General features: G+C 38.6%; 1 protein-coding gene and 1 long non-coding RNA gene across 4 annotated transcripts; one reads left to right on the forward strand and one right to left on the reverse strand.

The window, feature by feature from the left end:
* Nucleotides 1-740: 740 nt before the first annotated feature.
* On the reverse strand, nucleotides 741-27,614 carry LOC306987909 (uncharacterized protein). 2 transcript variants are annotated; one of them, XR_013795268.1, is made up of 7 exons: nucleotides 27,442-27,614; nucleotides 26,859-27,185; nucleotides 26,264-26,566; nucleotides 26,037-26,153; nucleotides 25,349-25,404; nucleotides 24,004-24,117; nucleotides 741-926 (listed from the first exon to the last, which is right to left on the reverse strand). XR_013795268.1 is itself a non-coding variant. In XM_079592547.1 (6 exons), exons 1-6 carry the CDS (start codon nucleotides 27,488-27,490, stop codon nucleotides 24,067-24,069), a joined length of 903 nt encoding a protein of 300 aa, XP_079448673.1. In that variant the 5' UTR covers nucleotides 27,491-27,586; the 3' UTR covers nucleotides 22,208-24,066. The 2 variants fall into 2 exon arrangements, 1 of the variants encoding a protein (XP_079448673.1); XM_079592547.1 differs by lacking the exon at nucleotides 741-926 and having other exon boundaries at nucleotides 22,208-24,117; nucleotides 27,442-27,586.
* Nucleotides 778-26,180, forward strand: LOC306987959. 2 transcript variants are annotated; one of them, XR_013795287.1, is made up of 4 exons: nucleotides 778-1,936; nucleotides 2,033-2,143; nucleotides 17,134-17,214; nucleotides 26,069-26,180. It is a non-coding gene; the product is annotated as an uncharacterized lncRNA (long non-coding RNA). The 2 variants fall into 2 exon arrangements; XR_013795288.1 differs by lacking the exon at nucleotides 17,134-17,214 and having other exon boundaries at nucleotides 905-1,936.
* Nucleotides 27,615-27,842: the final 228 nt, after the last annotated feature.

The raw sequence follows: 27,842 nt of genomic DNA on the forward strand, positions 1-27,842 counted from the left end.
GAGGAACCAAAATTTCATCAGTGACAGAATAGAGGAAAAAACCTAATGAGAAGTCAGATTGGTTTGGAACAATCAGAATATTGTTCAGTTCCATCTGGTTTAAGATCGGAGTCATCACGCGCGTATAATCTTCTTTGTGGTGAACATTTGTTATACTATATAGGCTAATAGTGAACTGTTGCCTAAGCAAATAACACATAGCAAGTAGCCTATCATTTATTCTGTAGGAATATACTGTATGACCCATCCCTCTAGTGGTCAAATACTGTTATAGTTTCATTTCTGAGTGTTTACATCTGCAGGCAGCACATGAAGGAAGACAGTGACATAGTACAGTAGATGAAAGTAACACTAGGCTATAGGCTATATACTGACATAGACTAGAGCTCTGTGTAACTTTCTGATCTTTGTATTAACTGACATAATATTAGTGGTGGGCAGATCGAGGCTTCGTGAAACAATGAAACAGTTGAACCAAATGGGCCATATTGTGTCGAGGCTTCATGAAACAATCCGACACCCGTCTCAACGGTGACATCTAGTGGTCACTTGCAGGTGTTGATCTGTTGATCTGCCATTAAAAAATGTGTTGGTTTTTTTATTATTGTATTTTTTCTAATATGTGAAGCTTGTAACCTATAGGCTCCTCACTGTGCATAATGTTATTTTGGTCCTGCAAAATGAATATTAATAAAATAAATCAAGCCACAATCTCTCACTTTTTTTTTTATATTTTTATTCAAAAATATTAATTTCTCTGCTGTGGAAGGACTTAGCCTACTTCTTTTTTTTACAGATAATTTCTTTGTTTGGGTTTGATGGATACGAGTATCAAAAAAGTTCCCATAAACTGTCCTGTGTTTCTACTGGTGTTGTTGATGATAATGATGATGAAGATGATGGGTTTGATGTTGACATTTCTGGCTCTGAATAAAAATGAAAACAGCAATTAGTAACAAATCCTAAACTGACGACATATATGAAGTACATATTAACGTTAGCCTACATGATTCAGATGTACATAACACAGACTGAAACTGCTATTAATGTGTGTCACTATATGTATACTCTGTCTGTCTCTAGCCTATCAGTCAATGTGTTGTGTAAATTTAAATGTAAGCCTAAATAACCTAACAAATCAAATAGCACTGTCAATATATCACCAAAAATCCGCTATCTCAAAATCAAACTCCTCTCACAAAAACCCACGATGTCGAGATGCGTTGACTTCACTTTTATACAGATGTGCGATTGTGTGGTCTGTTCCCGACCTGTCAATCAAACGGTGATTCGGCGGATCACACCGTTTATATACTGTCTATGATCACACCTGATGAAACACTTCGAGGCTTCGTTTGGCCATAGTCACGTGACATGTGTGTTGTTTTGAATCACGCTTCGGATCAGTGTTTCGAAACATCTGCGCTTCGGGATCGACTGTTTCGCGTCAGCCATCCCTACATTTGATATGGAAATGCAGGAGGGTAGCCTATGTTTACAATACAGGCCATGTGGAAAAAATACATTTGATGTGGGATATTATATACGCCACAATGTGGTAATTTTGGATAAACACAATATGCTAGCATACATGTTTCATATAGTGCTTGATCAAGTGTACGATTATAAACAGATAGTGTCAGACGTTTACTAAAAGGTTTAATTATAATATAGTGTAAGAACTGTAACTCATTTGATCCACTTTATTTGCCTAAACCGGGAATAATTTGTATTGAGACTGTAAACAACTCACTGGGTTCCGCCATGTTCGCGTGACGCCATATGCACGTCATCAACATATTATGGACTTCCGCATGAGTTTTAAATCTTGGACCCGAGCCATATATCTGGAGACGATAATATCAGAGACTTGAGGGGGGACCGTTTTAACTTCTAAACAGCCACATAAACACCCAGAGCACCGTAATCGCATCAGGTAGGCTACTAAAAAAACATAAGAAAACTTTGCAAACAAATGCTAGCCTAATTGTAATAATTTCTCAAATAAAGTAATTTTCCTAATTCATTTAAGGATTAATAACAAGACAGACTGCTCGTTCCGCCGTGCTCTTTTTCCTCAGGAAGCGGTTTATGAAGAGCAGGAGCGGATCTTCATCATCTCTGGACTCCATCAGGTTATAAGGTGACATTTTCTGTCTGCATCTTTAACATTTCGGGGTTCATCTTTGTCCTTCTCTTGAGAGCTAAAGCTGTTTTTTTATGCCTACTTAATTGGGATGAATAACATTTTAATTGTGGAGTTTGCAGCTTTTCTTGTTTTGCGCGGTGTGACATTTTGAGTTAATACATTGGGCCAATTTACGGAAGAATAAATGTATAGATGGTACTATAGTTTGTTAACTGGACTGACTGCAAATCACTCATCTGCCACCAGAAAATCTTTTTTTAACCAGTTGGTGTCGCCAAATAGCTTATTTTATCTACGGGTGGGCCTATAGGCTTGCCTATCCTGTCAGATCCAGGGAAATACATCACTTTAAAAAAATAATAATAATTACATTTTCTAACGTTTAACAATTCTTCAATGATTATTCTAAATGTGATTTATCTTGTCATGCATTAGAACATGCTAATATTAATAAGAATATGCTAATTCGTCTCTTCAGTTATGTAACGCCATTAGTAATGTTATGTTCTTCTTCGCACCAATATCCGTATTCCAACTAGCACCCTTTTTATGTTATTACAAAAATGGCTAAACCACTGTCTATGACACATTTTAGAAAGAAACGCATCTAGACAAAGATGACAGGATAGCTGTAACAACTTGACAGTTTTGTCTTTTGAAAGAGAACTAACAGATAATCATCAACATTTTAAATTCGAAAAATATTACAGTAAATCATACATTGCATTTATTTAAAAAATACTCTTAGACATAGACGGGTATGATGTTTGATATGAAACAGTCTCAGCTTTTATTGTACCGGTATATGACATTTTAATATTTTGCAGTAATATGTTTGAATTAAAAATTTTTTTTTTAAACATCATCATTGATGTGTATTTTGTGGGAAAGCAGTCAAACTGTGAACATTGTATGTGAAGAGGTGGAAAAACACCCTTAAACCACGCCCTACTGACACATATAGATCAACCACAGATGTCCAGTTATAGACTCCTGCTCATGCTGACCCTTTTTTTGTCCACCCAACACATCAAACCAAAACTCTGTAGAGAAGTCATAAGTTATTATTATAAGGTGTAAATGATTCAGGCCACAGCAGGTTTTATTTTTGACTCGCACACTGAGCTGCTAGAGCCTCAAACTGGCAGGGGCCTCAAAGGGTGTATTCACACCTGCCTTGTTTGGTTCGATTGAATCGAACTCTAGTTCGTTCCCGCCCTTGGTGCGGACCTTTTGGGCAGGTGTGAATACAGCAATCGAACTCGGGTACGGACAAAACAATCGAACCGAGACCCAGCTGAAGAGGTGGTCTCTGTACAGTTCCAAACGAACTCTGGTACGGTTCGTTTACGATGTGAACATGAACCGACCCACTGGCCAAACGATACTGTTGCGCGTCTTTCTGCGCATCGTTCATCGACATTCACATACAGAGCGTTCTCTTTAGTCTAATCGCGCATAAATGCTTGTTAGCAGTATATACAATAAGAATCTCATTATTTGAATGTGTGAACATAGCCCCTCTCTATGAATGAAAAATTTACACCTTATCCGTCTTCTGCGCAGTGCCACTGTCAGCATCCCATGGTAGGCGCACATCAGAGCACATGAGAGCATATTCTCTCCGCCAGAACCGTCTTGCAGCACATGGTCGTCTTCTCAAAATCCGAATTATAACATCGTATAGATGACATTGTGTCATATGATACTCATTAGTTTCTTCATATTGCGTTTGTAGAGAATAACACAAAAACAGTAAAAGAACAAATATTGCAGTACGAAATATCTCCATGCTGAGCCTTTTTTTTTTTTTTGCACTTCCTGATTTCCCTAGGCCTAGGCCTACTTGAGATTCCTTGTCCAATGAATGGACGACCTTAGCACACTTGTGGTTTTGTTTACAAATTTTGGTTCACTTGCAAAAAGAGCAGTGTGAAAGCGAACCAAACCAAACAAAAAAATAAAAAAATAAAATTTGGTCCGGACCAAAGCAAGTGAACTATACTTTCCTGGTGTGAATACACCCTAAAAGAAGTTGAACTCAAGGAAGTTTTTACAGAATACTAGTACGGTACTAATATCTTAATTTCTTTGCCTTCAAATGTTAAACCATCAACCCATTATTTTGGCCGAAAACTGATGAAAGACCTTAAAGCTTATCTTTCGTTGATAAAAGATTTATTACTGATTCTCATTACAAATTTCATTTTTAAATGTACATTAAAGTCACAATAACTACAGAGATGCAGTTTATTTAGAAACATAAGATCAAACCGAAAACAAAAAGCGTAGCGTGGCATGAACTGAGAACAAAACATAAACATGAATATTACCCAAACAGTGGTTAAAGGATTAGTTCACTTTTAAAATGAAAATTCTGTCATCATATACTCACCCTTAAGTTGTTTCAAACCTGTATGAATTTCTTTCCTCTGCTGAACACAAAGGAAGATATTTAGAAGAATGTCAGTAACCAGACAGTTTTTGGTTCCCAATGACTGCCATAGTAGAAAAAAAATATACTATGGCAGTCATTGGGAACCAGAAACTGTCTGACTGACTAGAAATTCATACAGGTTTGAAACAACTTAAGGGTGAGTATATGATGACAGAATTTTCATTTTAAAAGTGAACTAATCCTTTAAAGTGGAACAAAACTTGACAAAGACATGGTAAACACGAGGGCTTAAACATACAATGACTAGTATGACTAGACAAAGGACACCTGTGAACGATGAACCAATGACAACATGACACATCTGACAAGGGAACACATGGCAGGATCACATGACTAACAGGGAATCAGATGACAAAGACATAAAACAAAACCAAAACAAGACGTGACATATTTTTAACAGGAACATGAAACATAACCAAATCAAGACTAGATGTTACAGTTCTTTAGACACTAAAGGATCATACGCTACTTGTATGCAAATGAACACAGTGCCGCGCTTCAACTCCGCGCAGCCAACTCTGATGTCCACTTTGAAACTCTCAAAAGTGACATTTACTTGGCAGATTCAAAGTACAAAGAGGGAAGTGTCAAAAGGCTTCAGGAAGGGAGAAGTCCAAAATAATAAACAGGAAGTCCTGACTTTGAGAGGAACAGTTCATAATCTTTCAAAATAAAATAAAAAATGAACAACAAAATTCGTACCTTACCAAACACTAGAAAAACATGGATAAACAAAAATGGTTAATTTGTCGTGAGATTTACTTGGGCAGTTTGAGAGTGTGAAATAGAGAATAGAGCCTGAAAGCATCCATGTGAGACAACCAAATGCGTGAGAGTTGGCAACTCTGCGGAGGTGTTGCAAATATGGCTGCCGAGTGAACAAAGTGACTTTCCTTAAAAGCGACTTTGACTGCTCTAAGCAAAACCATTTACTCAATACTAGCGTTGTTAGCTTTTAAATAATTTAGATGTATTCAGCAACGAGGACAGCATTCCTTGACAGTTCTTCAGTAATCATGTGTGTCTGGTGTTTTCTGTTGGCTATTTAAAATCAGAACCAGCGATGCCCGATTCATGAATAAATCACTAGTTTGAGTTAGTACTTTATTCTCAGATCGGTTTTAGGCCTCAATCAAATGTAGAAATAAATCTGACGTGAATTGAAGATGTGCATTTGCGTCTGCCATGTAAGCGGACAGATCGGATATTCCTCTGTCAATGCAAGTCATATGTCATTGATAAGTGGTGGTGGCGAATCACATCACCTCAGGTGTACGGACACCAACCACGATCACATGACTCTTTTTAATGGCACAATGGAGCATGAAGGCTCAACCCACTCAATGTTATGCTGACCTATAGATAAGATGGTGCGGACAGCAAAAGCTTGTGTTTTCGCAGTAAATGACGACTAAATGAAATCCCAAAGGGTCAAAGTTTGTCTGGTTAACATGGTCTGTTCACCCCTGCTGTTAGAACTTGTAACTACATCATTATGAGGGTGAAATGACCTTTTACTGTCATTTATTCATAGTATTAGGCTATTAGCAGAGAATGTCTAATAAGGGGAGAAGGTTCTCTCTCACTACACGTCCGGCTTCTGACTGGTTGCAGTTCCACTCTGATTCCACATGAGGGCGCTCACAGGACGAGTGCAGAATGAATGGAGATCTATGGAGCTATACCCCTCAAAATCCACTTTTCTCAAGATATAATTTTTTGTCTAGTAATTTGAATGTTGTATTCGAAAGGAGATGCAAAGAAATTGCACATTGCTGGGTGTTAGATTTTTTAGAGTCACTTATTTGCTTTAAAAAGTCTTTCAAAATGTCAATGACGTCATACACATCGTACGACCAGAGATACTGCTTTACGGCAATCCTTCAGTCACTGTGGTGCTTTCGCGCTCTGCACTTTATTTTCTCTGGAGGCATCGCCAGCACAGCTGACACAGGTAAATACACGTGCTAGAAGAGTTTCTGCTAGAATACATTCTGTTCCCGCTTCGGATGCCATGATGCCATCAAGCGGTATCTCTGGTCGTAATCAGTCCTTCACTGACCAATCAGCGTTCATTAGCAGAATGCTAGCGTGTTATGGGCAACAACAACTCAACCTGTAAGAAATCGAAAGGACATAAGTACTCGTTCATTCAATTTTCGACCTATAACCCATGTTGAACTTGCCAAACCTACAATCAAATCTGAGATTTCTCAACGGCAATCGGCTGAAAGGGACAAATTTAGCCGTCTAGCCCCATAGACTCCCATTCATTTTGCACTCGGGGGTGATCGCCCCCAGTGGAACTCTGGTGGAACTACAACCAAAATTCGGTACAATAGGACTTAATAGGGAGTGAACAGGCTCTCCGTAGACGGGCTCTGCTATTAGCCTATAGTTTCAAAGTCACAGACTTTGTGTTAGGGCACTCTTAAAGGGCACCTATTATGTCCCTTTTCACAAGATGTAAACTAAGTCTCTTATGTCCCCAGAGTGTGTAGCCTATGTGAAGTTTTAGCTCAAAATACCCCACAGATAATTTTTTACAGCATGTTTAAATTGTCAGTTTTTGGGGGGCTGAGAAAAACGCACCGTTTTAGTGTGTCTCCTTTAAAAGTTAATGAGATGCAGTTCCACGCACAGTGGGCGGAGCCTAACCAGCTCGCACTCAGAGCTCATCTCACATCTCATCTCACAGAAAGATGACAATATCAAAACATAAACTGACAGTAACGGTAGACAAAGGGGAACTGGAGCGCTGCTGGTATCCCTTGTATCGTCTGGTGCTCTTGGAAGGGTTAAATGTTAAAAAAGAATTGGAAAAAAATCCAAGTCCAGGCACTCAATAGGATGCAAAAAAGCCTTTATTGTTTGGGCTAAAGCATTAAAACACCAACGCGTGTTGGTAACAAACAGACAGAATCAAGCAATACTTATAGTCGCATTGGTTTCAGGTGTGCCACTCTGGCACTTGCAACACAAATTTTTGGCCACTAGAGGCAATAGTTCAGGTAATATCTAATGCCAAAGGTTAAACCATACAAATACAAGGAAAAAGAAGAAATCTCCAAGTGGAAGAAAAAAAACGGTGTTCGAGTCGGACAAGAATACCCTCAGAGCTAGATAATATATGCTGAATAGAGATAGAACAGGTATGTTTATTTTAATTACGTTTATAACTTATATATGCCATCTGCTCCACTATAAATACAAGCCTGCTGTAGTTAACCCAATCTGAATGATGACCAAAATATACTGACGAGTTCAATTAAGTTTATTGTACATCACACAAAAGATGAAGTTAGTTTTACTGCAGAAAATCACTGTAAGAATAAACACAGTATAAGAAGTGTGTGCATTAAGTCTTATCCATAAACTCTCTCTCTCTCCCTTTCATTATCATGGAACATAACATTACACAGCGAAGTACACAAAACACTCGCTACAACTAACAGTAAACAAATATACAGTCAGGTCTATAAATATTGGGACATCGACACAATTCTAATCTTTTTGGCTCTATACACCACCACAATGGATTTTAAATTAAACGAACAATATGTACGTTAACTGCAGACTTTCATCTTTAATTTGAGGGTATTTACATCCAAATCAGGTGAACGGTGTAGGAATTACAACAGTTTGTATATGTGCCTCCCATTTTTTAAGGGACCAAAAGTAATGGGACAATTGGCTGCTCAGCTGTTCCATGGCCAGGTGTGTGTTATTCCCTCATTATCCCATTTACAAGGAGCAGATAAAAGGTCCAGAGTTCATTTCAAGTCTGCTATTTGCATTTGGAATCTGTTGCCGTCAACTCTCAATATGAGATCCAAAGAGCTGTCACTATCAGTGAAGCAAGCCATCATTAGGCTGATAAAACAAAACAAATCCATCAGAGAGATAGCAAAAACATTAGGTGTGGCCAAATCAACTGTTTGGAAAATTCTTAAAAAGAAAGAACGCACCGGTGAGCTCAGCAACCCCAAAAGACGCGGAAGACCACGGAAAACAACTGTGGTGGAATTGATGACTGAATAATTATTTTCCTGGTGAAGAAAACACCCTTCACAACAGTTGGGCAGATCAAGAACACTCTCCACGAGGCAGGTGTATGTGTGTCAAAGTCAACCATCAAGAGAAGACTTCACCAGAGTGAATACAGAGGGTTCACCACAAGATGTAAACCATTGGTGAGCCTCAAAAACATGAAGGCCACATCTAAAAAAGCCTTCACAGTTCTGGAACAACATCCTATGGACAGATGAGACAAAGATCAACTTGTACCAGAGTGATGGGAAGAGAAGAGTATGGAGAAGGAAAGGAACTGCTCATGATCCAAAGCATACCACCTCATCAGTGAAGCATGGTGGTGGTAGTGTCATGGCGTGGGCATGTATGGCTGCCAATGGAACTGGTTCTCTTATATTTATTGAGGATGTGAGGATGAATTCTGATGTTTCGGGCAATATTATCTGCTCATATTCAGCCAAATGCTTCAGAACTCATTGGACGGTGCTTCACAGTGCAGATGGACAATGACCTGAAGCATACTGCGAAAGCAACCAAAGAGTTTTTTAAGGGAAAGAAGTGGAATGTTATGCAATGGCCAAGTCAATCACCTGACCTGAATCCAATTGAGCATGCATTTCACTTGTTGAAGACAAAACTGAAGGGAAAATGCCAAGGGAAAATGAAGTTGCAGTAGAGGCATGGCAGAACATCACCAGGGATGAAACCCAGCGTCTGGTGATGTCTATGCGTTCCAGACTTCAGGCTGTAATTGACTGCAAAGGATTTGCAACCAAGTATTAAAAAGTGAAAGTTTGATTTATGATTGTTAATCTGTCCCATTACTTTTGGTCCCTTAAAAAGTGGGAGGCACATATACAAACTGTTGTAATTCCTACACCGTTCACCTGATTTGGATGTAAATACCCTAAAATTAAAGCTGAAAGTCTTCAGTTAAAGCACATCTTGTTCGTTTCATTTCAAATCCATTGTGGTGGTGTATAGACCCAAAAAGATTATTTATGAACCTGACTGTATACACACCTTTTCAGTGGGTGCTTTGTAAACTGTATATCTGTAAAATGACTCGATGAGCTCAAGCTATCATAAAGTGCTCGCTCTCACTTTCATTTCTGTTGTGATCAGTAACGTTAGTCCTGTCGCTCCGGAGACTGTAAGCTGTATCACGAGAGCAGTTGTACCGATCAATCCTCGAGTAACAACGAGAGTAAATGAAGACTGCTATGTTTATTCTAACATCCAAAAAACAAAACACCTCAATCACCGCTTTCTGAGACATTCTACAGCGGCTCCAGCGTCGAAACAATGGCGGACTGTGTCTATGCTCAACCTGCAGTGTCAATCAACATTCGTGGGCGGGGCTTGTGCAATTTTACGTCACATTGCATTGATTCTGAGAACAGCTCGTTCTGAGACAGTGCTTTTGATTTATGAAAAAAAAAAAAAAAACACTGGTTGTATTTGTATCATTATGGGTGGTTGTGTACACACACTGCCAACACACATTTATGTTCAAACACCATGTAAAAGTGAATTTTGCATAATAGGTGCCCTTTAAAAGAAACTTGTGTCTGAGAAGTTAAAAGTAATATAAAGTGAGTGATCAGTCACATGGTATTATGAGTCAAGTGTCACGCTACACACTCTCAAAAACACAACGCTGTAACTGTGATGGGTATTTCGTGGTAAAGCTGTTCTGTGAAAAGTAGAAGTCAAGCTGTGAGCATTGTATGCGATGAAGTGGAAAAACACTTAAACCACACGCTATAGACATCAAGATAAATGACATCAACCACAGATGTCCATTATAGACTCATGCTCATGGAGACCCTGTTTACCCAAGCAACAGGTTAAACCACAACTCTGTGCAGAAGTAAATTATTCAGACGCACTGTGGGTTATATTTTTGACATACAAACTGAGCTGCTAGAGCCTCAAACTGCGAGGGGCCTCTAAAAAAATTTAATTCAAGGAAGTTTTTTAAAGAAAACTAATATCTTAATTTCTTTGTCTTCAAATGTTAAACCATCAAGCTTTTTTTGACAGACAAGACCTGTTGAGAGACATTAAAGCTTTTCTTTTGTGGATAAAGATTTATAACGGATTCTCATTACAAATTTGGGAAGATATTTTGTGCATGTTACATTTTTAAATGTACATCGTAAGTGAATCAAAGTCACAACACTTACAGAGATGCAGTTCTTTTGGAGCAACATTTACCGTTGATACTGTATCTATGGCATTTACTGTGAACCGAGACGCTCTTGACACACTACTGGATCATGAGCTGCTTGTGTGTAAATGAACAGTGTCGTGCTTCACTCTGAGAAACATGTCCAATTTGGCATTTCATATTCTTTTTCTCTGCAAAAAAAAACAAACAAACACAAAATGGACCATCTAAATGCAGACCTAAATTTTTTTTTTTTTCTTTTTTTTTTTTAAAGCACATTTTCTCATGGACTGTTCTGTTTCTGCTCTCACACATGTTGACATGCAAACAAGCAGAAATATGTGCATATGTGTTTGTCTTCAGCTTCCTGTCAGACAGTTTAACAGTGTTTGTTTTAGGAGAAACTAAAGGAATACAGGCCTGCATTTTACAGTTTTTGTTTTTATTAACGTCTGTAAAAATGGTAACAAAATAATTTTTATGTTACAAAATTTAAATATTCTTAAGACTCCACTTTATTAAGATTAACCATTCAGCTTCCATAGTGTCCTACATTTGGATATCTACTGGTAAAAAATAACTGTATGTTTCTATTGTTTTGTTATGAAAACAGTGGATTACATACAAATGCACAAAAATGGCTATAGTTTAATAACATAATACTTTAATTATATTCCAATACTTTAATAATGCATTTAATATGTTTAATCAATATATCCCACATTTCTGCCATAATACCATGGTTACAGTTACACGTAGTTACTATCTTCCTTTTTAGAAAGAAATTATTTTTGCAAGGATTTTCAGTCAGGATTTAGACCGTTTCATAGTACTGAGATAGCTCTGATTAAAGTCACAAATTATTTACTCTTATCATCCGATCATGTTTGTATCTCTCTATTAGTGTTACTCGATCTTAGTTTTTGCTGTTAATGCTGTTTTTGACACTATCGACCACAACATTATTTTAAATAGACTCGAAAATTATGTTGCCATTAGTGGAATTGCATTAGCATGGTTTAAATCATAATTATCTGACCGTTATCAGTTTGTAGCAGTAAATGAAGAGATGTCTTATCGATCAAAAGTTATGGCTTACCACAAGGCTCAGTACTTGGACCGTTACTGTTCACTCTGTTCATGCTACCCTTAGGAGTTATCATTAGGATGCATGGCATTAGTTTTCACTGTTATGCTGATGATACTCATCTCTATATTTCTTCACACCATGACGAAACTTACCAATTCACAAAATTAACAGAATGCATAGCTGATATTAAAAACAGGATGACTAGTAATTTCCTACTACTTAATTCTGAAAAAAAAACCAGAGATTCAAATTATTGGACAATTGCGTCCAACCTCAATCGAATCTCTTTCTTCACGCTGCTATCATGGAAGCTGCATCAGGAGAACTAGTGATTTTTAGGGCTGTAATCAACCAAAGAAAATCTTGGTCGACTGAAGTCCTGAAATTTTCAACTAAAAATGACGTTAGACAAAAAAAACCCGTTAAATTAATTAGCTGCGCACTGTGCGCAGTATTTGGTAGCCTTGTTGTCCTCCTAAATTAATTATAAATAAACATAAAAAACTACAGTAGTAGGCTATTTGCAGTATATTAAATCGTTTTTGACCTAATTATTTTGCACTGAAATGAGTCTAACATACGAGTCTGTTGGCTCTGACAGTGCTTGACAGCGTTGCATCAAATGCACCTGCGCAATATCATAGCCGATGATTTCCGAAAATAGTACTATGTTGTCAACTAGTGATATTATCATCACAATAACTTTTGAGGAATATGCAACATAATTTAGACAATTGTTTTTGTCATATGTGTTATAATAACTGACAGGCACTATCATTTCAGCCTGGCTGAACACAGGAGCGCAGCTTCGCGGCTGAGACACGAATAGACTATTAACTTAAAGCTTTTACTCTTAAACACAAAAGGCACGTCCATGTTAATAAAAAAATATATTTATTAAACAAACCAGATTGTGGCGAGAAGGAGGAAGTCGAGGGATGTGAGAGATGCGAGACTGGTGCGTTGCGCAGGTGTCGCTCATCATTAATCATGTCACCGGTCTCGCGCCGCTCTCACGTCCCTCGACCTCGTCCTGCTCGCCACACAGATCAAGAGCAAAAATGAAATAAAGTGCATAACTGAAAATTAAAGCATAGGCTCAAAACTAATGCAAACAGTGGGCACAGCATATGCACACAACTAATGCATTGCGCATTAGGCTCCAATCAATGCAGCAAAAAAATGCTGCCACACTGCCCATGTCTTTGTTGACATGGTAGAAGAAGACTGACTATGAATTAAATGCTCTAACAATTAAATAAATAATATTCAGCAAACCTTCTAGTAGCCTACTTTCTTCAATCTGTCTCTCTTCTCTGGTGGGTTGGGCTAATCCAAAAGAAGTGAAACCAAGGGGGGTGTTCTGAAGACAGACTGTTACCTGTGAAACAGGGGTGCTCTGAAAACACCCCCATTAGCAATTAGTGCTCTCCACCTGATGAAATGAACGCGGCAAAACTGATGAAATGAACGCGGCAAAAAATCGACCAATCAGAATTTTGACAAATCAAATTGGTCTGATCGACAATTCAGACCAATCAGCGATGAGCCACGTGATGCCCCGTCGCTCGCTCCAGCCCTTGTCGAGATCTCGCTCTTCCTTGGGGCCTCTGCCCGCTCAGGGACCAGCTAGAGCCCGCCGTGCCACCCCACCCCGAACCGGATGTTCGCCACAAGCAGTGGACGGGGCCTGGGAGGAAGCGTCAGGGTCAGAGGAGAACCCCGCGCCGCAAGAAAGTCAGCACACCATCCTTGGCCACCAAGCCTTCATCCTAACGGATCAGTCAAGAGAAGGAGAGTTCGATGAAGGCCCCCCCCCTAATCGCCGTGTTCTGCATCGTGTCCCCTGTCTTCCTGCAGGCGACAAATGCAATGTTTGTGTAAAAGATGTGTTTGTTTGTGTGAGATCCACAATAAAAACATGTATCCCTTCACAAATAGAGCTTTTTCCTCCTCTTACACCCAACACTGTGTCACTCGCCTTGCCCCAGAGCAACGCAGAGTCGTAGCCCATAACTATAATGGCCTCTCGAGGGAGCGAGAGTGCCAATATTACCCCTCCATAAGCCGTTTCTCCGCCAGTGCTTTTAGCCTCGCTGGGGTGGGACTCCAATCAAAACACATCGTCAGTGGCAACGGCGGCCGTAGAACTAACGCTACCGCTGTGTCATTTCCTAGACGCATGGAGGGTTATGCAGGGGTGTATCACCGTGGCTACTGGGAATAATTCAACATGGATATTCTCTTCAGTTCAGGACCTGCTGTCTTAGGCGAACGGCACGATATGGCTCCCCAGCCCCGAGCTGTGGAACATTCATGTATGGCCACTTCAGAGACCTTAAATTAGCGGGACACTCTGCAATCACGAGTTTGGCGTGATTCGAATAACTGGGCACACTCCTGGAGGCGTGCGCACCTTCTACTAGGCACCTTTACGCTCTAAAATGGCGAGTTTTTGCTAAATGGTGCCAGGACATTGATATCGACGGCGATCTGTTCCGTGTCGGATGTTTAGGCTTCTTACAGCACATGCTGAAGGTGTGTGTGGCCGCTATTGCTTCGTTTTGTTCCCCGGTTGACGGGCAATCGATTGGTAAGCACACTCTGGTGACAAGATTTCTCAGGGGAGCGAGGAGATTGTGTCCTTCACGGCCGCCATCTGTGCCACCGTGAGATCTAGCTCTACCGCTCTCTCTCGACTGCTATGCTGCTACCGCCGTTGACACTGTGTTTAACCCTCATGCTTGAGTGCTTATTGTGTTGTGTCTGCCCTGGATCAGTGCAGCCTTCGCTTTCATTGCATTTGGATATGCAAATTTGGATAGGGTTGGAGCTGATTTCTCATTGATCTACTTCTGCCTATCAGATGCGAGCTATTGGCTGACTTTCTCTCTCTTCCGTGACTGGTGTAGCTTGACCCCGTTTCTCAGGGCTTATCTTCACTACTCTCACAGCCGGATTTAATACTGTTCCCACAGTATTGCTACGCAATGTAGAGTTACCGCTCTCGAAAGGGAACTTCTCCGATTACTATCGTAACCTCGGTTTCCTGAGAGGCGGGAACGAGACATTGCGTTAGCCGGCGTTTTCGGTGTTCGATCAGCTGTGCAAACGTTCAGTCATGATTCTGATGCAATTGTCGCGTTTGTGTATTTTAAACTGCCTGTCAGTATTTTGCATACTTCGCGACAATTGCCCATCTGTTCCAAGCTGGCAATAGCCCATAAGATTTTAACAAAAGTGGAGAAGGGAGGAGTTCCCGCAGCATTGCTACGCAATGTAGAGTTGCGCCAAATGTAGAGTTCCCTCCTCTCAGGGAACCGAGGTTATGATAGTAATTGGAGACGTTTTCCACATCTGAGCGCGTTAACCCGTTTTACCTTATCAGAATAAAAGTAAAAGGCTTAAAGAATAAACCAATATAAACCTGCATAATATGGTATTGTCCCATATTTAAGACATCAAAGTAGCAGTTTGTCCCATATGGACGGTAGCCTATAGCAAACACGTAATCTACCTGACGGAAGATGCTTCCTGATGATTTAGAGGAGAATAATCCGAGTAGCTGCCATATAACTGGAGACCACAATAACAGAAACTTGAGGGGGAATTTTGACAAGTAAACAACCACAAATATACAATGAAACACCCAAAGCACCGTAATCGTGGCAGGTACTAAAAAACATAAAAAAAATAACTTTGTATTTAACAAACAAATATTTGCTAATTGCATTCATTTCTAAAAACAAAGTCTTTTAAATTAATTTTATGATAAATATCATGTCACACTTAGACTTGTAGTCAAGACCGCCTAAACCGAGACCAAGACACTACCAAGACCAGAGGGTACCAAGACCAAGACAGACCAAGTCGAGACCAAGACAGACCAAGTCGAGACCGGAGGGGGGAAAAAACAGACTTGTGTTGAAGCTAAGCAATAACTTGTATGAATTCAAGAACAGCAGCCTACTAGGGTTCAGCCGCAGTTTACATTCAATGCATATTAGACGGTATTACTTCTACTACACATGCAGAACAATACAGAGACAGACCATGTCATGTGTGTGACTGTGAGCTCACTGTAAATGTTTTTGCAGACTGGGTGAGATCAACTATGTGTAGCAATTGCATGACGGCTGTTACTGCACTATTAGACTCCCTTAACTTTTGTGTACTGTTGAGGACTGACATGACTGGAACTGACTGGTTTATATGACAAAACATCAAACACCATCTTGCTCCTCCAACAACTGTCTAAAGAATGAGAAATATGTAACCAATTGAAATTATACTTAATGTGTAGATAAAATCATAACATCAAATTAAAGATACACAATTATAAACTTGGATTATGCCTAATGTTTAGTCAACACAACGGAGATATGCAGATGATATTTAAGACCATTTATTTAGTTTAACACCATCTTAAATACAATACTGTAATCAAATAACACACTTATACAACCACACACACACACACCGTTGGCGGTGCGCTCAAAATCATCTGTCAGTTGTGCAGGTACCCAAAATCTCCTGAATGAAGTTAAAACCCATCATGTTACTGATATGTGTTTTTAAATGAAGTGATCAAAGTGCTCGTTGCCGGCGCTGCGATCATCAGTGGCGCGGATACAGTGTTTTCTCGTGTGACTCGCGCGCACTCCGCACTGTCTTCGCTCGGACACGCGCTTCAATCCATTGCAGATACTCTATTCGTTCTGGTGAAATCACAAAACATAATGCACACAAACGGTTTGATACAACCACTGATGAACATAATCGGTTTTGATGAGAGAAGAAAAAAACTATACGAGAAAAAAAAAATCTATACGAGTGCGGATTAGAACCCAGAACCAATAACACGGTTGGCGAAAGTTTTACAGCTGGACCATTAAGATATACATTGTTCAAATAGGCGAAACAGCTGTGTCACAAAAAATACATGCATGTGATTGGTTGCATTTGAATGGCGCAAGATAATTAATAATGTTGCATTATCGAACGTTGTGTCGCCGTGGATATTGTAGTATTGTATAAATCCCCCGACCACTATGTCGGTCTGAGACAGCGAGACCAAGACAAGACCAAAGACCGTCAAGGCTGTGACAAGACCGAGACCACGTAAAATTGGTCTCGAGACCGGTCTCGAGACATACATCACTAGTCACACTCCTGACTCCACATTGAGCCGTTTTGTAAAGTATTTCCTGATAATGGTTTGTTTTCCTCAGGTGGCGGTTTATGAAGAACATGAGCAGATCTTCATCATCTCTCACAAGTTTGTATCTGGACTCCCATCAGGTTCCCTTAAAGTGAGATTTTCTATCTACAATTTTCTCTAACTCATCTTTAACATTTTGGGGTTCATACAGTAGTCAATATTTGAAGTGGATCAAAACCTTTCATCAAAGTTATACATGAATTTTGAACAATACTCGTTTGTGACTTAGGACAATATTGTTTAACTTTTTTGATCCACTTCAAATGTTGACTACTGTATTTGTCCTTCCCTTTGAGAGCTAAATGTGCAACTGCTGACTGCATATTATCTGCTGACAGAATATCGTTTTAAACAGTCATGTTCATATTGCTTATTGTATTTGATAAATTACACTTACAGCAGGCCTATGTTAATTGTGGAGAATGAACTTTGTTGAACATTTCTGCTAATGAATAGAGAGAATGTTCCCCTCTTGTATGTCTGACCTGTTGTTACAGGTATGTTAGCCTGAATGTGGGGATGTATTATTACTTAATTTGTTAAAAGAGTGTTTCCCTTGTTTGTCTGACCCAGTCCTTGGTCTGACCTGCCCTGTTATTGTTACAGGAATAAATGGTTACTGAGTAAACCTGCCGAGTCTTTTTCGTACAAAGGACAGTTTATCTATATAGCTGACTTGACCTAGTCTGCTACAGTGGCATAATAGATTAACAGCAGAGTATATCATTGTACTTTTGGAATTTTCTGTTATTCTGTGTTCATAATATCATATTTGGAAAGATGGTCCTCGGAATGTTGTTAAATAGTCACTGGGCCATGAGTTGGAAAAGGTTGAGAACCCCTGGTCTATACCGCATTCTATTGATCAGTGCTGTTACTTTTCAATAGGTTAAGTTATATTTTGAACACTAGGGGCCCTATTTTAACGCTCTGAAACGCAAGTATCAAACGCGAAACGCAAGTAACTTTGTGGGCGGGTCTTGGGCGCTGTTGCTATTATACCGGCGGGATAAATGACTCTTGTGCCCGACGCAAATCTAAAATGTGTTGGTCTGAAGTAGCTTTATTATTCATAGGTGTGGTTTGGGCGTAACGTTAAATAAACCAATCAGAGCGTCCTCTCACATTCCCTTTAAGAGCCGGCACGCTTGTTCCATGGCGGATTGCTATTATAACGGCGGATTTCCCAGCGCATGCCAGGAGCGGTTCACAGCCGAGGAGACCGACGTTCTCGTCAGGGCCGTAAAACACAGAAGTGACATTGTATGAGGATGGGACAAACCCATCCAAATAAGCTTCGAATAAACAGGCGTATAATAATTTGGGTAAATGTGTAAGCTAGATTTATGCCTATATTTTCACATCTTCATGGACACAACAATGATTTCCCTAGTGTGTTAATATTTTTCCTTGTAATAATGTATGATTTGCAAAAATAAAAACTGCTGCGTCCATTTAGAGAATCAAAGTGTATGCGCGTTGTTCACACGCGAGGGGAGACCGGGGATGGTTGTAACAATTTTGACCTTTCTGTCTATATCTTGTAGTACTTTGAAGTCAAACTAGTTACAAGTGTCTGCTATTAAATGACATAACTATTATATTTGCAACACAAACAGAAAATGCATGGTTTAGTTTCAAACACGAGGAGTGAAATGTTACAATTCACCCCATAGTCTGGGTTAGTTGTAACATACCCTGGGGTGAGATGTAACATTATAATATCCACCGGGGTGATATGTAACAATGAAATAAGAATTGACAAATTTATTTTGAAAGGTTTTTACTCAACACTGACTTTTCAATATAACTGATGTGTGTGTGTCACTCTTAGTCTCAGTGTGTTTGTCACTCTCAGTCATAGTAATTTACCATTATAAATTGAATTTGAACACAAACATTGTTTGTTTGTAAGCATGTTTGTTACTGACAGTGTTAGTATTGGCCATAATAAAATTGAACACTTGAACATTGTATGTGTGTGTGTGTTTCATTGTTGTTACAACTAACCCAGAGTCATGTAGCCATGAACTAGCTTACCTTACAGCTAATAGGCAAAACATTAGCACTAACAATTTGCATGGAAAATATCTACACAGACACATAATAAACATAATAAAAGTTTGATGAGTTTAACTACAAAGCAGAAATTCCCATAACAAAAACAAAAAAAGTAAAAAAAGTTACTTTCTTACCTCAAAATATATTTTTTTCCACTCCACATTTGCCGTGTCTGCCACAGAGCTCTACGTTATCATATGAGGAATAAGAACTAAACTGAGCATGTGCGAAGTGAATCAGAATCAGGTACAACTGACCCGTGTTACAACCATCCCCGGTCTCCCCTACATAATGGCCAAGCATGCGCCCTTAAAATAGCATATGACTATCGCGCAACCGCCACTGTCTTTGGACTGGGATTTCCTGGTCAGTGGTGGAATTGTTTTTTTTTCAACTGCAAAATAGCAGCAGGGAACGTTTCCGCCGGAACACGCCTCCTCTTTTCACTGAACCGATTTTTCAACTTGTAAGAAGCGGTCATTTCCTAGTAGAGCTTGTAATTACAGCTTGTAAATTTCCGAGAGCTCCTACTTGTACCACATGATTGCTGTAACACCTGACATCTGCAGATTAATTTAGGTGTTGATAGTGTTGCCACAGAAATGCATAGAACAGCTCCGAATGGGACGTCACGTGTTGTCATCTCGAGACTATGGTAATTAGGGGAGAGCGCGGGGATAGTTGTAACACCCTTGTTTTAAATACTTACACATATGCCAGCATGCTGAAACTTAGTGTATTTACTAGTTGCCATATCAACACTATATAGAGAAAGAAATGCGGCAAAATTCAGAAATCTTTGGAAGATATCACTGAACATTTATTTTACCATAGCAAAAGTAAATTTCTTGTTATTTTTTCATCTCTATTTTTGGTGTTTATTTTAAATTAGACAAATCTGATATTATTTTAATCTCCAATATGTTATTTAACAGTTGATATAGTGTTTTAATGCTTCACTAACTAGCAGAAGACACTAGCAGGGTTTAAACCCCAGTTGAGCAGGTGCATGCTGTAAAACTGCGTTACAATGAGCCCCTATTAGGAATATGCTATTCTATTCTATACTTTTATGAAGTCTATTGAGAAAACATGAGAAAAACGTGAATACAGGACAGTGGCCCTCCAGGAGCAAAGTTTGATACATGGGTCAAGTTTTGTCTGGTTTATATGGTCTGTTCACCCTTGCTTAAACTGTAGATGTTTTAACTACACCATTATGTGGGCGAAATTACCTTTTATACACTATTCATAGTATTATTATAGATTGAAAGTCAAAGACTTAAAACATCTTAAAAGAGAGGGAGTTGTAATAAGTGATCAGTCACATGTTACTATGAGTCAAGTGTCACGATACATGCACCCAAAGACAAAAGCTGTAACTCCTCAGAAAAATGGCATTAAAGTTGCTGAAAATTAAATTTGGCTTGATTAGATTTTTCAGTTCTTTTTTTAATGAGCAAATTTGAGCCAAACTTTTCTGTAACAGAACAGATCACAGACTACTACTTTGAGAAAATGTGTGATCTACATGTGCGATGATATTCTTGAAAGAAAAGAAAATGTAACTATTCTCTGGACAGCAGAACTGTTATTTTACCTAAAAATATACTTTGCTGCAAATATACCCCAGAAGTGAGGGAAAAAAGAATTTTTTATGATTATATAAATATTAAAACAGTGAATTATATATTTTATTTATTCCAAAAAGTACTCTCAAAATTTTCCATTTACCATAACATTTTTTTTATATATATATAAAAAAAAAGTGAGATCAAGAAAAGTAAAAAAAAAAAGTGAGATCAAGAAAAGTTTCTTGAGAAATCAAGAAAAGTAATTTCTTAGAAATGACTTCAGTATCTGCAGCTGGAAATAACTACTGACTCTAGCACTGCTTATCTGCAGGGTCACTTCCTTTAGGATTAGGGTAAAGGTTACTGTTCTAATGCAACTCGTCTATTTTCTCAGTGAAAAAAGTGGAGCAAAGAGAACACTGACAGACAAGACAGAGCAGGTTACTTTTGATATGAAACAGTCTCAGCTCATTTCGTGGAAAAGCTGTTCTTCGTAAAGCAGAAGTCAAACTGTGAACATTGTATGTGAAGGAGTGGAAAAACACTCTTAAACCACACGCTATTGACACACAAACTGACACCAACCACAGACGTCCATAGACACATGCTCATGCAGAAGCTGTTTGTCCAGAAGGAAATTATTCCGACCACAGCAGGTTTTATTTTTGACTCACAAACTGAGCTGTTAGAGCCTCAAACTGCCTCCAAAAAAACTTCAACTCAAGGATGTTTTTACTGAACCAATTACAGTACTAATATTTATTTCTTTGCTTTCAACTGTTAAACCATCAAGCTGAGAACTTGCATACTCCTGCAAGAGCATTTTATTAATCCATTTCTGAATGTCACACTTCAGTTCACTGGGATTTTCTGGTCATACAGGGTAAAACTAGAGCAAAACTGAAAAATATATTGCTGAAAATAAAAAAGGGACTTTTATATAGTGGTTAATGTTCTGTTGCTACATGTTGCAGTCATAGACCGTAAAAATAAAAATAAAGTAGATGAACAGCGCATTTCCGCTTCCTTTCACTGTAGAAAATAAAGCCAAAACCATAGACATATAGATAGACGCCCTATCGACCGCTACTGCCTACTAGCGCGGTCGAGCCGTGGGGCCGCCATCTTAGACTGGTCACCCGCTCCACTCAGTGTAATCTGTATGGCCGGTGCAATGAGCTGTCAGCGCATTTAATTAATCATACCGAACTGAATACCGAACTGATTTTCACAAGGGGTTTTTTTCTGCAAATGTCATTCATGTAGCTATGATACATGACACATGGTTCGGTGTATTTTAATATTCATAGTAGGCTTAACAGTAATATAATATTCTGATATAAGATATAAAGTGACCAGACGTCCAAAATCTAAATATTTGATGTAGGATATAAGGCATTTTGTAAATCACACACTATAAATATGATAAAGAGGAAGAAACAGATAGTTGCAGTAAAGTAAGATATTTTAATAAGTTGAAGAAACAATAATGATTTGTCACACACACACACACACACACACGATTTGCGCATCGCTGTAATGCCTGTATTACACAGGTAACGTTATTACATTGCTTCCTGATGTCACGTGGGCAAACACAAATAACCTATATGTTATACTACAGGGTCGTTGAATGCTTGTATCTGATAACCGAGAAGCTCTTGTAATTATTACTTTACCCAACCTCTCCATGCCGAGTGATGCAGTAAACACAGCCTAGAACGTTAGCTGGCTACGATTTCAGTACAGTAATATCAAAGATCCTTGCTCCTTCTCAATTATCTGGTAATATTCTATTCACAAAATACAACCAAAAGTACGGTAATGTTAAAATGTACTTGTGAAAAGTAATCCCGGGCCCTATTTGCGATGGTCCGCCGATTAGAACAGGAAAATGCTCCACAGTGCTCTGGAATCTAACTGCTGCTAATGGTGCTTTTCCACTGCATGGTACGGTTCGGTACGGCACGGCACGCTTATGGCGCATTTCCACTGCATGGTACGGCTCGCTTTAAATGGTACCACCTCTGTTCCAAGCGTACCGTACCGATACTATAATGTTACGTGAAAACACTGCAGATCACTGATTGGTCACTTCAGCGTCATTGTATTTGCGACACGAGACACTAAAACCCGCTAGATTTAAATAGCCGCATTTCTCAGTGCCCAGCGGCCAATAGGGCATCTAGTCTCTATGGCCAAAACATCCCAGTAACGGTCATTGTTGATTACGTCGTTCAGAGCTCGAGTTGAGAGCCTCACTCCCACAGACTCACAAGCACAACTGTCAATCATGACGTTACTCATTTTTATAGCATCAAATAACTTCCTAAAACCAAACTAATTGGAAACACGAACACTTGAACTTGTCTGAGTGAAAAGAACTACATAAAATGACAGAAACCATCTTTGGAAACCAATTATTTGATAATTGGATTTTTTAGTTTGGCTCACATTTCATTCGATTAGATGGAGATTAGTGTTTATGACCTCCCGTAAAACTTCAAATAATAGCCGAGTCCCAAATAGACGCCTGTCTCTTTTACACGCCTGGTGTGGCTACAGGTTTGGATAAATAAAGGCCGGTCTCAAATAAAGGCCGGGTCTGTTTTTTAGTTTCGGGTTGCATTTAATCTTCTAAAACCCGTCAGATTGTCTGTTTAAGCCAGTTCTATGGTGTAGATTGGGCACGCAAGAGAGCCCTGCGCGTCTGACAACTCGAGGTATCGCACACCGGGCGAGAAGCGTCTATGACAACTTGAGGTATCGCACACCGGACGCACACTTTGTACGTTTATGGCCAGCAATATTGTTATGTTTAAGGACATTATGGAATTAAGATCATGTCTATGTTATGATTGTACAGTACAATTAAATACAATCGTTGCTTAGTCTGCACTGCAGTCTGAATTCACTTTATCTCTGAGCGTCCGTTAACTGAATTGAGATCATCTGAAAATCCGATAGCAGCAGCAATTTTCATTCAACCAGCTGATTTCTGTAAATGAATAAAACTAGATGTATATTGCTGCACAGGGTGAAGTCTCAACACTAAATTAAAGGCCTGTCTCATATAGACGCCTGTCTCCAATACAAGCCGGTGCAGTTCGGCAATTTGGGAAAATAAAAGCCCGGGCTATTATTTGAAGTTTTACGGTATACTGGCTCCAGCCACCTGGGGCCAATCGAAACCTTTTGGCCCCAATTTTCAGGACTTGTGTAACACACTTGGTTGTGATTCTCACCAATTCCAAATCTCAACCATAGACTGGTGAAAGTGATCACACTGACTGAAGGCTGAAGTTTGATCATCTTCTAGTGACGACACCTGCATACACCACTTCATCTTCTTTAACATTCTGTAAAAAACACAAGATATAATAATGAACCTTCTGAAACCTGGCCATTTAATAATATTAGGGTTTCAGTTCAGATATGCGTTTTTAACAGTGATCAGGTTCAGATTCAGGGAAGGCCATCAAACATTTTGGCATCTTGTCAATATACTTAATTTAGACATGCAAATATTTAAGCAATTTTTATAACAAAAAAAAAATGACAGGACTGAATTGCTTAGAGATGGCCAGAAATCAAATTATTATTATAATTCCATATGACAGTAATAGACAGCCCACTCCCTTTTTCAGCAGTACTGGATCTGGAATTGTTATTTTTTTAAGTCTTAGTTAAAGAGCAAATCAGGTACAAGGTGAATCACAACACTACAAAATTTGATTTGAAGAAACAACAAAAAAAGAAAATCTGACAAAAATACAAAGGTACAAGACTGTGAACTTAACAGCTTTAATGAGGGAAAGAACCACAATCCCATGAAGCATTGCAAACAGCATAATTGAGTTAAAAACGATGTAAAAAAAAAAAAAAAACCTTGTCTGTTGGAGATCGGCTTTGTAATTCGCAGTGCTTAATGGGAGTGGGCAGAGTTAAAGATATATTTTGGTGCATTTCGACTCTGAATTGTGGAATTTTCTATACAGCATCATGGGTAAGGGTAATGTTTTCACCACAAATTGAATAGTGTTAAACATGATTATTTTAAAACAAATTTGAAATATAATATGGGCTGACAGTTTTAACAGAAGCAAATGCCATTGATTAATAACATTGTAGCTCCCAAGTAGGGCTGTCTGGATTATAAGTTATTGTTAAAAATCAATTTACCGATAGAGAACCTGACTGTTGCATTCTACATTTCAAACAGCCTAATACCAAATTTAAAATATCATGAAAAGTCTAATCTGATTTGTTTTTATGTAACACAATGTAAATGCAGCCTCATTAAAGTTGGTTGATTTAAAACAAATCATTCTGTATCTGCTCTGTCACACATAAAGACATGCAGAACAGCAGAAATATGTGCATTTTTGTCACATTCTGAAGGCTTCAGTTGATCATGTATTTGAAAGTTGAAAAGTCTAAAGTGCGGATGAAGTTTAGATCCATGTTTTAATTTGCGGGTGGGACGGAACATGTCCACACTTTTTGCCAGGGTCGATATTGTCCCCCAATATTTTTTGAAACATCTAGCAAAATTCTAGAGACGCACAACATAACAATAAATGATCTCACCGATTGCTGAGTGTTTCTTTTGTAGAACGTTGGATCAGCGTAAGTGATCTCTGTATCTGTTTAAACAAAAATGACAGGTGAATTAACCTAAAAAAATCAATCTTACCTAAATCCGTTTTATTCATTATGTTCTTGAGGTGGGGTTAAATAATCATGATTACAATACTAACCAAAATACTTTTGATTAATATTTGTCATAATCAAGCAGTCCTACTGTAGATTTTATAAATAAATCAGTCAAAAATCATTGTTAAACATTTAACTTAAGTTAAAATGTATATATAAATGTCACCCCCAAGTTAAATACACACATAGAGATGTTAATTGGAAATGAAGAGGGTTGCATCTTTACACATGTAGGAATATGGTCATAAAGTGCTGAGAACGCTGATTTATCATTGAAATCGTTTAGATTTGAATTTCTGTGTTTTTATTTCCAGTGTGTTTAGATGCAGTTTTCAGATTTATATAATTGTTTTTTTGTGCAAATGAGATGAGTAAAGAGTGCTGTCCAGTGTTATTGTTACCACACCCAATAACTATACAGATATTATGTTGGTTTGTTTCCATAAAAAGGAACTAGAGGGAATAAACCACAAAAAATTGTGATTAAAAGATACTTAGGGCTATTCATTGATAAAAGTATTATTTCAAAGTATTATTTGTAATACTTGTTTTTTAGACTTACCTTCTTGATAAGTTTTTCTACATTTCCTACAGATGCAGAAGATCACGAGACCAGCAACAATCACCAGAGATCCAGCAGCAGAGATCCACAATATCAGAGACACTGACACTGGAGGAACTGAAGGAGAGAAAAAGAGACATTAATGTGAGTGAATGCATCAGTGTGATCTACAACAGAAGACCGAAATAGTCAGTAAACACACACATATATCATCAGTGCTGTGGTACCTGCACATGTGTGAGGTACACAGAGTGTGTGGATGTCCAGATGTGTGGTCTGGTTGCTGACGGGATTGTTCAGCACACAGCTGTAGGTGTTTTTATCCTGATATTCCACCTCCAGAGGTAGAGAGAGACTGATGCTGAGATCACACACACTGATGCTGGACAATACACTGATTCCTGCGTACCAGGAGAGAGTCGCATCACACACATTCAACACTGATGAACACACCAGTGAACAATTTGATGATGAAGATGATGATGAAGAACAGTTTGAAGAGTTACTGATGACAGGAACAGGCAGACGAGCTGAGAAAGGTTAGAAACATCAGAATAAATCATGCCGTGTGTTACCAGTATTTTTTATTTCAGATTTAAAAAATAAATAAAAAATAAATAGATTAGATTACAACATTGGAATAATTAAGGAGAAAGCCATTAAATACAATAGTTTGGAAAATCAATCAATAAATCATAAATAAATAGATCCAGAGCTATCTCAGTTATCTCAGATTTTATCATTTCAAGATTAATTTTTTTCCAAATTTAGGATGTTTACTATAAAGCTGTAACAAATTAAAGAAACCAATATTTAACTCACCATAGACGGTAAGATTGAAACTCTTTCTCCCACTGTTGGTCTGTAGTTGATAAACTCCAGTGTGTTCAGTTGTGGTGTGTGTGATGGTCAGAGATCCAGTTTGATCGTCCAGCTTCAGTCTGTCTCTGAATCTCCCATCAAGAACATCATCATATACAGTCATGCTGTCGTCTTGTACATTAATTTGAACTATTAAAGTGTTTTCATCTCCAAACCTCCACAGAATCAGATCTTCGTCCATCATGTCAGTGACACCAGAGTTTAGAGAGACTGAATCTCCCTCCGTTACTGACACTGACTTCACTGAATCTGTACCAGCAAACACTCCTGGAGAACAGAGTTAGTCACAGATTACAAATGAAATAATTTCATAAGATTTGTAACTACTTAAAAGTGAAATGAAGAGCAACACAGACACAAAACGTAATGAACTAAAAAAATAGATTTCCACTAGAAAACCACCATTTAGAAATTAAGCTCACAATTCCACAAAAATGCCAACAGCATAGCTAAAATAATACTAAACACTAAAGCATGAACTAAATCAGTAAGAGCAGATATAAAACATACATTTGTAACTCACCAACTAGATGCAACAAACACAAGAGGATCAAAACAACAACATGAACCATTTTCTTTGGGTGCTCTAATATTACAATTCTCTGAAAACAGACTGTTTTGACACGACAGAAATAGCATGCTTGTAAATCCACCCAACAGGAACTGACCATCCTTCAGTTGACGCGCAGTCGCTGTGACCACATATATTACAGTCACAATATATTCACTTAGCTTTTATTAATACTTTCTGTTCTTACCACTTATAACCAGACAAAGTCTGCGGCGCATTTCATTTGCCCACGCCACGTCTTGCGGCTGCGACACGGCTACCGGACCTGGCCACTTGACTCAATGCTTGTGTTTACAACACAAAATTACTTATTTTCAATATAAAATGTGATTGTGGGCTGGATTTTTTTTTTT

Source organism: Phoxinus phoxinus (assembly GCF_949152265.1).
Source record: "Phoxinus phoxinus genome assembly, chromosome: 20".
NCBI lineage: Eukaryota > Metazoa > Chordata > Actinopteri > Cypriniformes > Leuciscidae > Phoxinus > Phoxinus phoxinus.

Coding starts and splice junctions, on each gene's coding strand:
- LOC306987909 (XM_079592547.1), bottom strand. CDS start 27,490: ATGGTTCATGTTGTTGTTTTGATCCTCTTGTGTTTGTTGCATCTAGTT. Junction 27,186..27,441: donor GTGTTTGTTGCATCTAGTTG/GTGAGTTACAAA, acceptor TCTGTTCTCCAG/GAGTGTTTGCTGGTACAGAT. Junction 26,567..26,858: donor TTTCAATCTTACCGTCTATG/GTGAGTTAAATA, acceptor AACCTTTCTCAG/CTCGTCTGCCTGTTCCTGTC.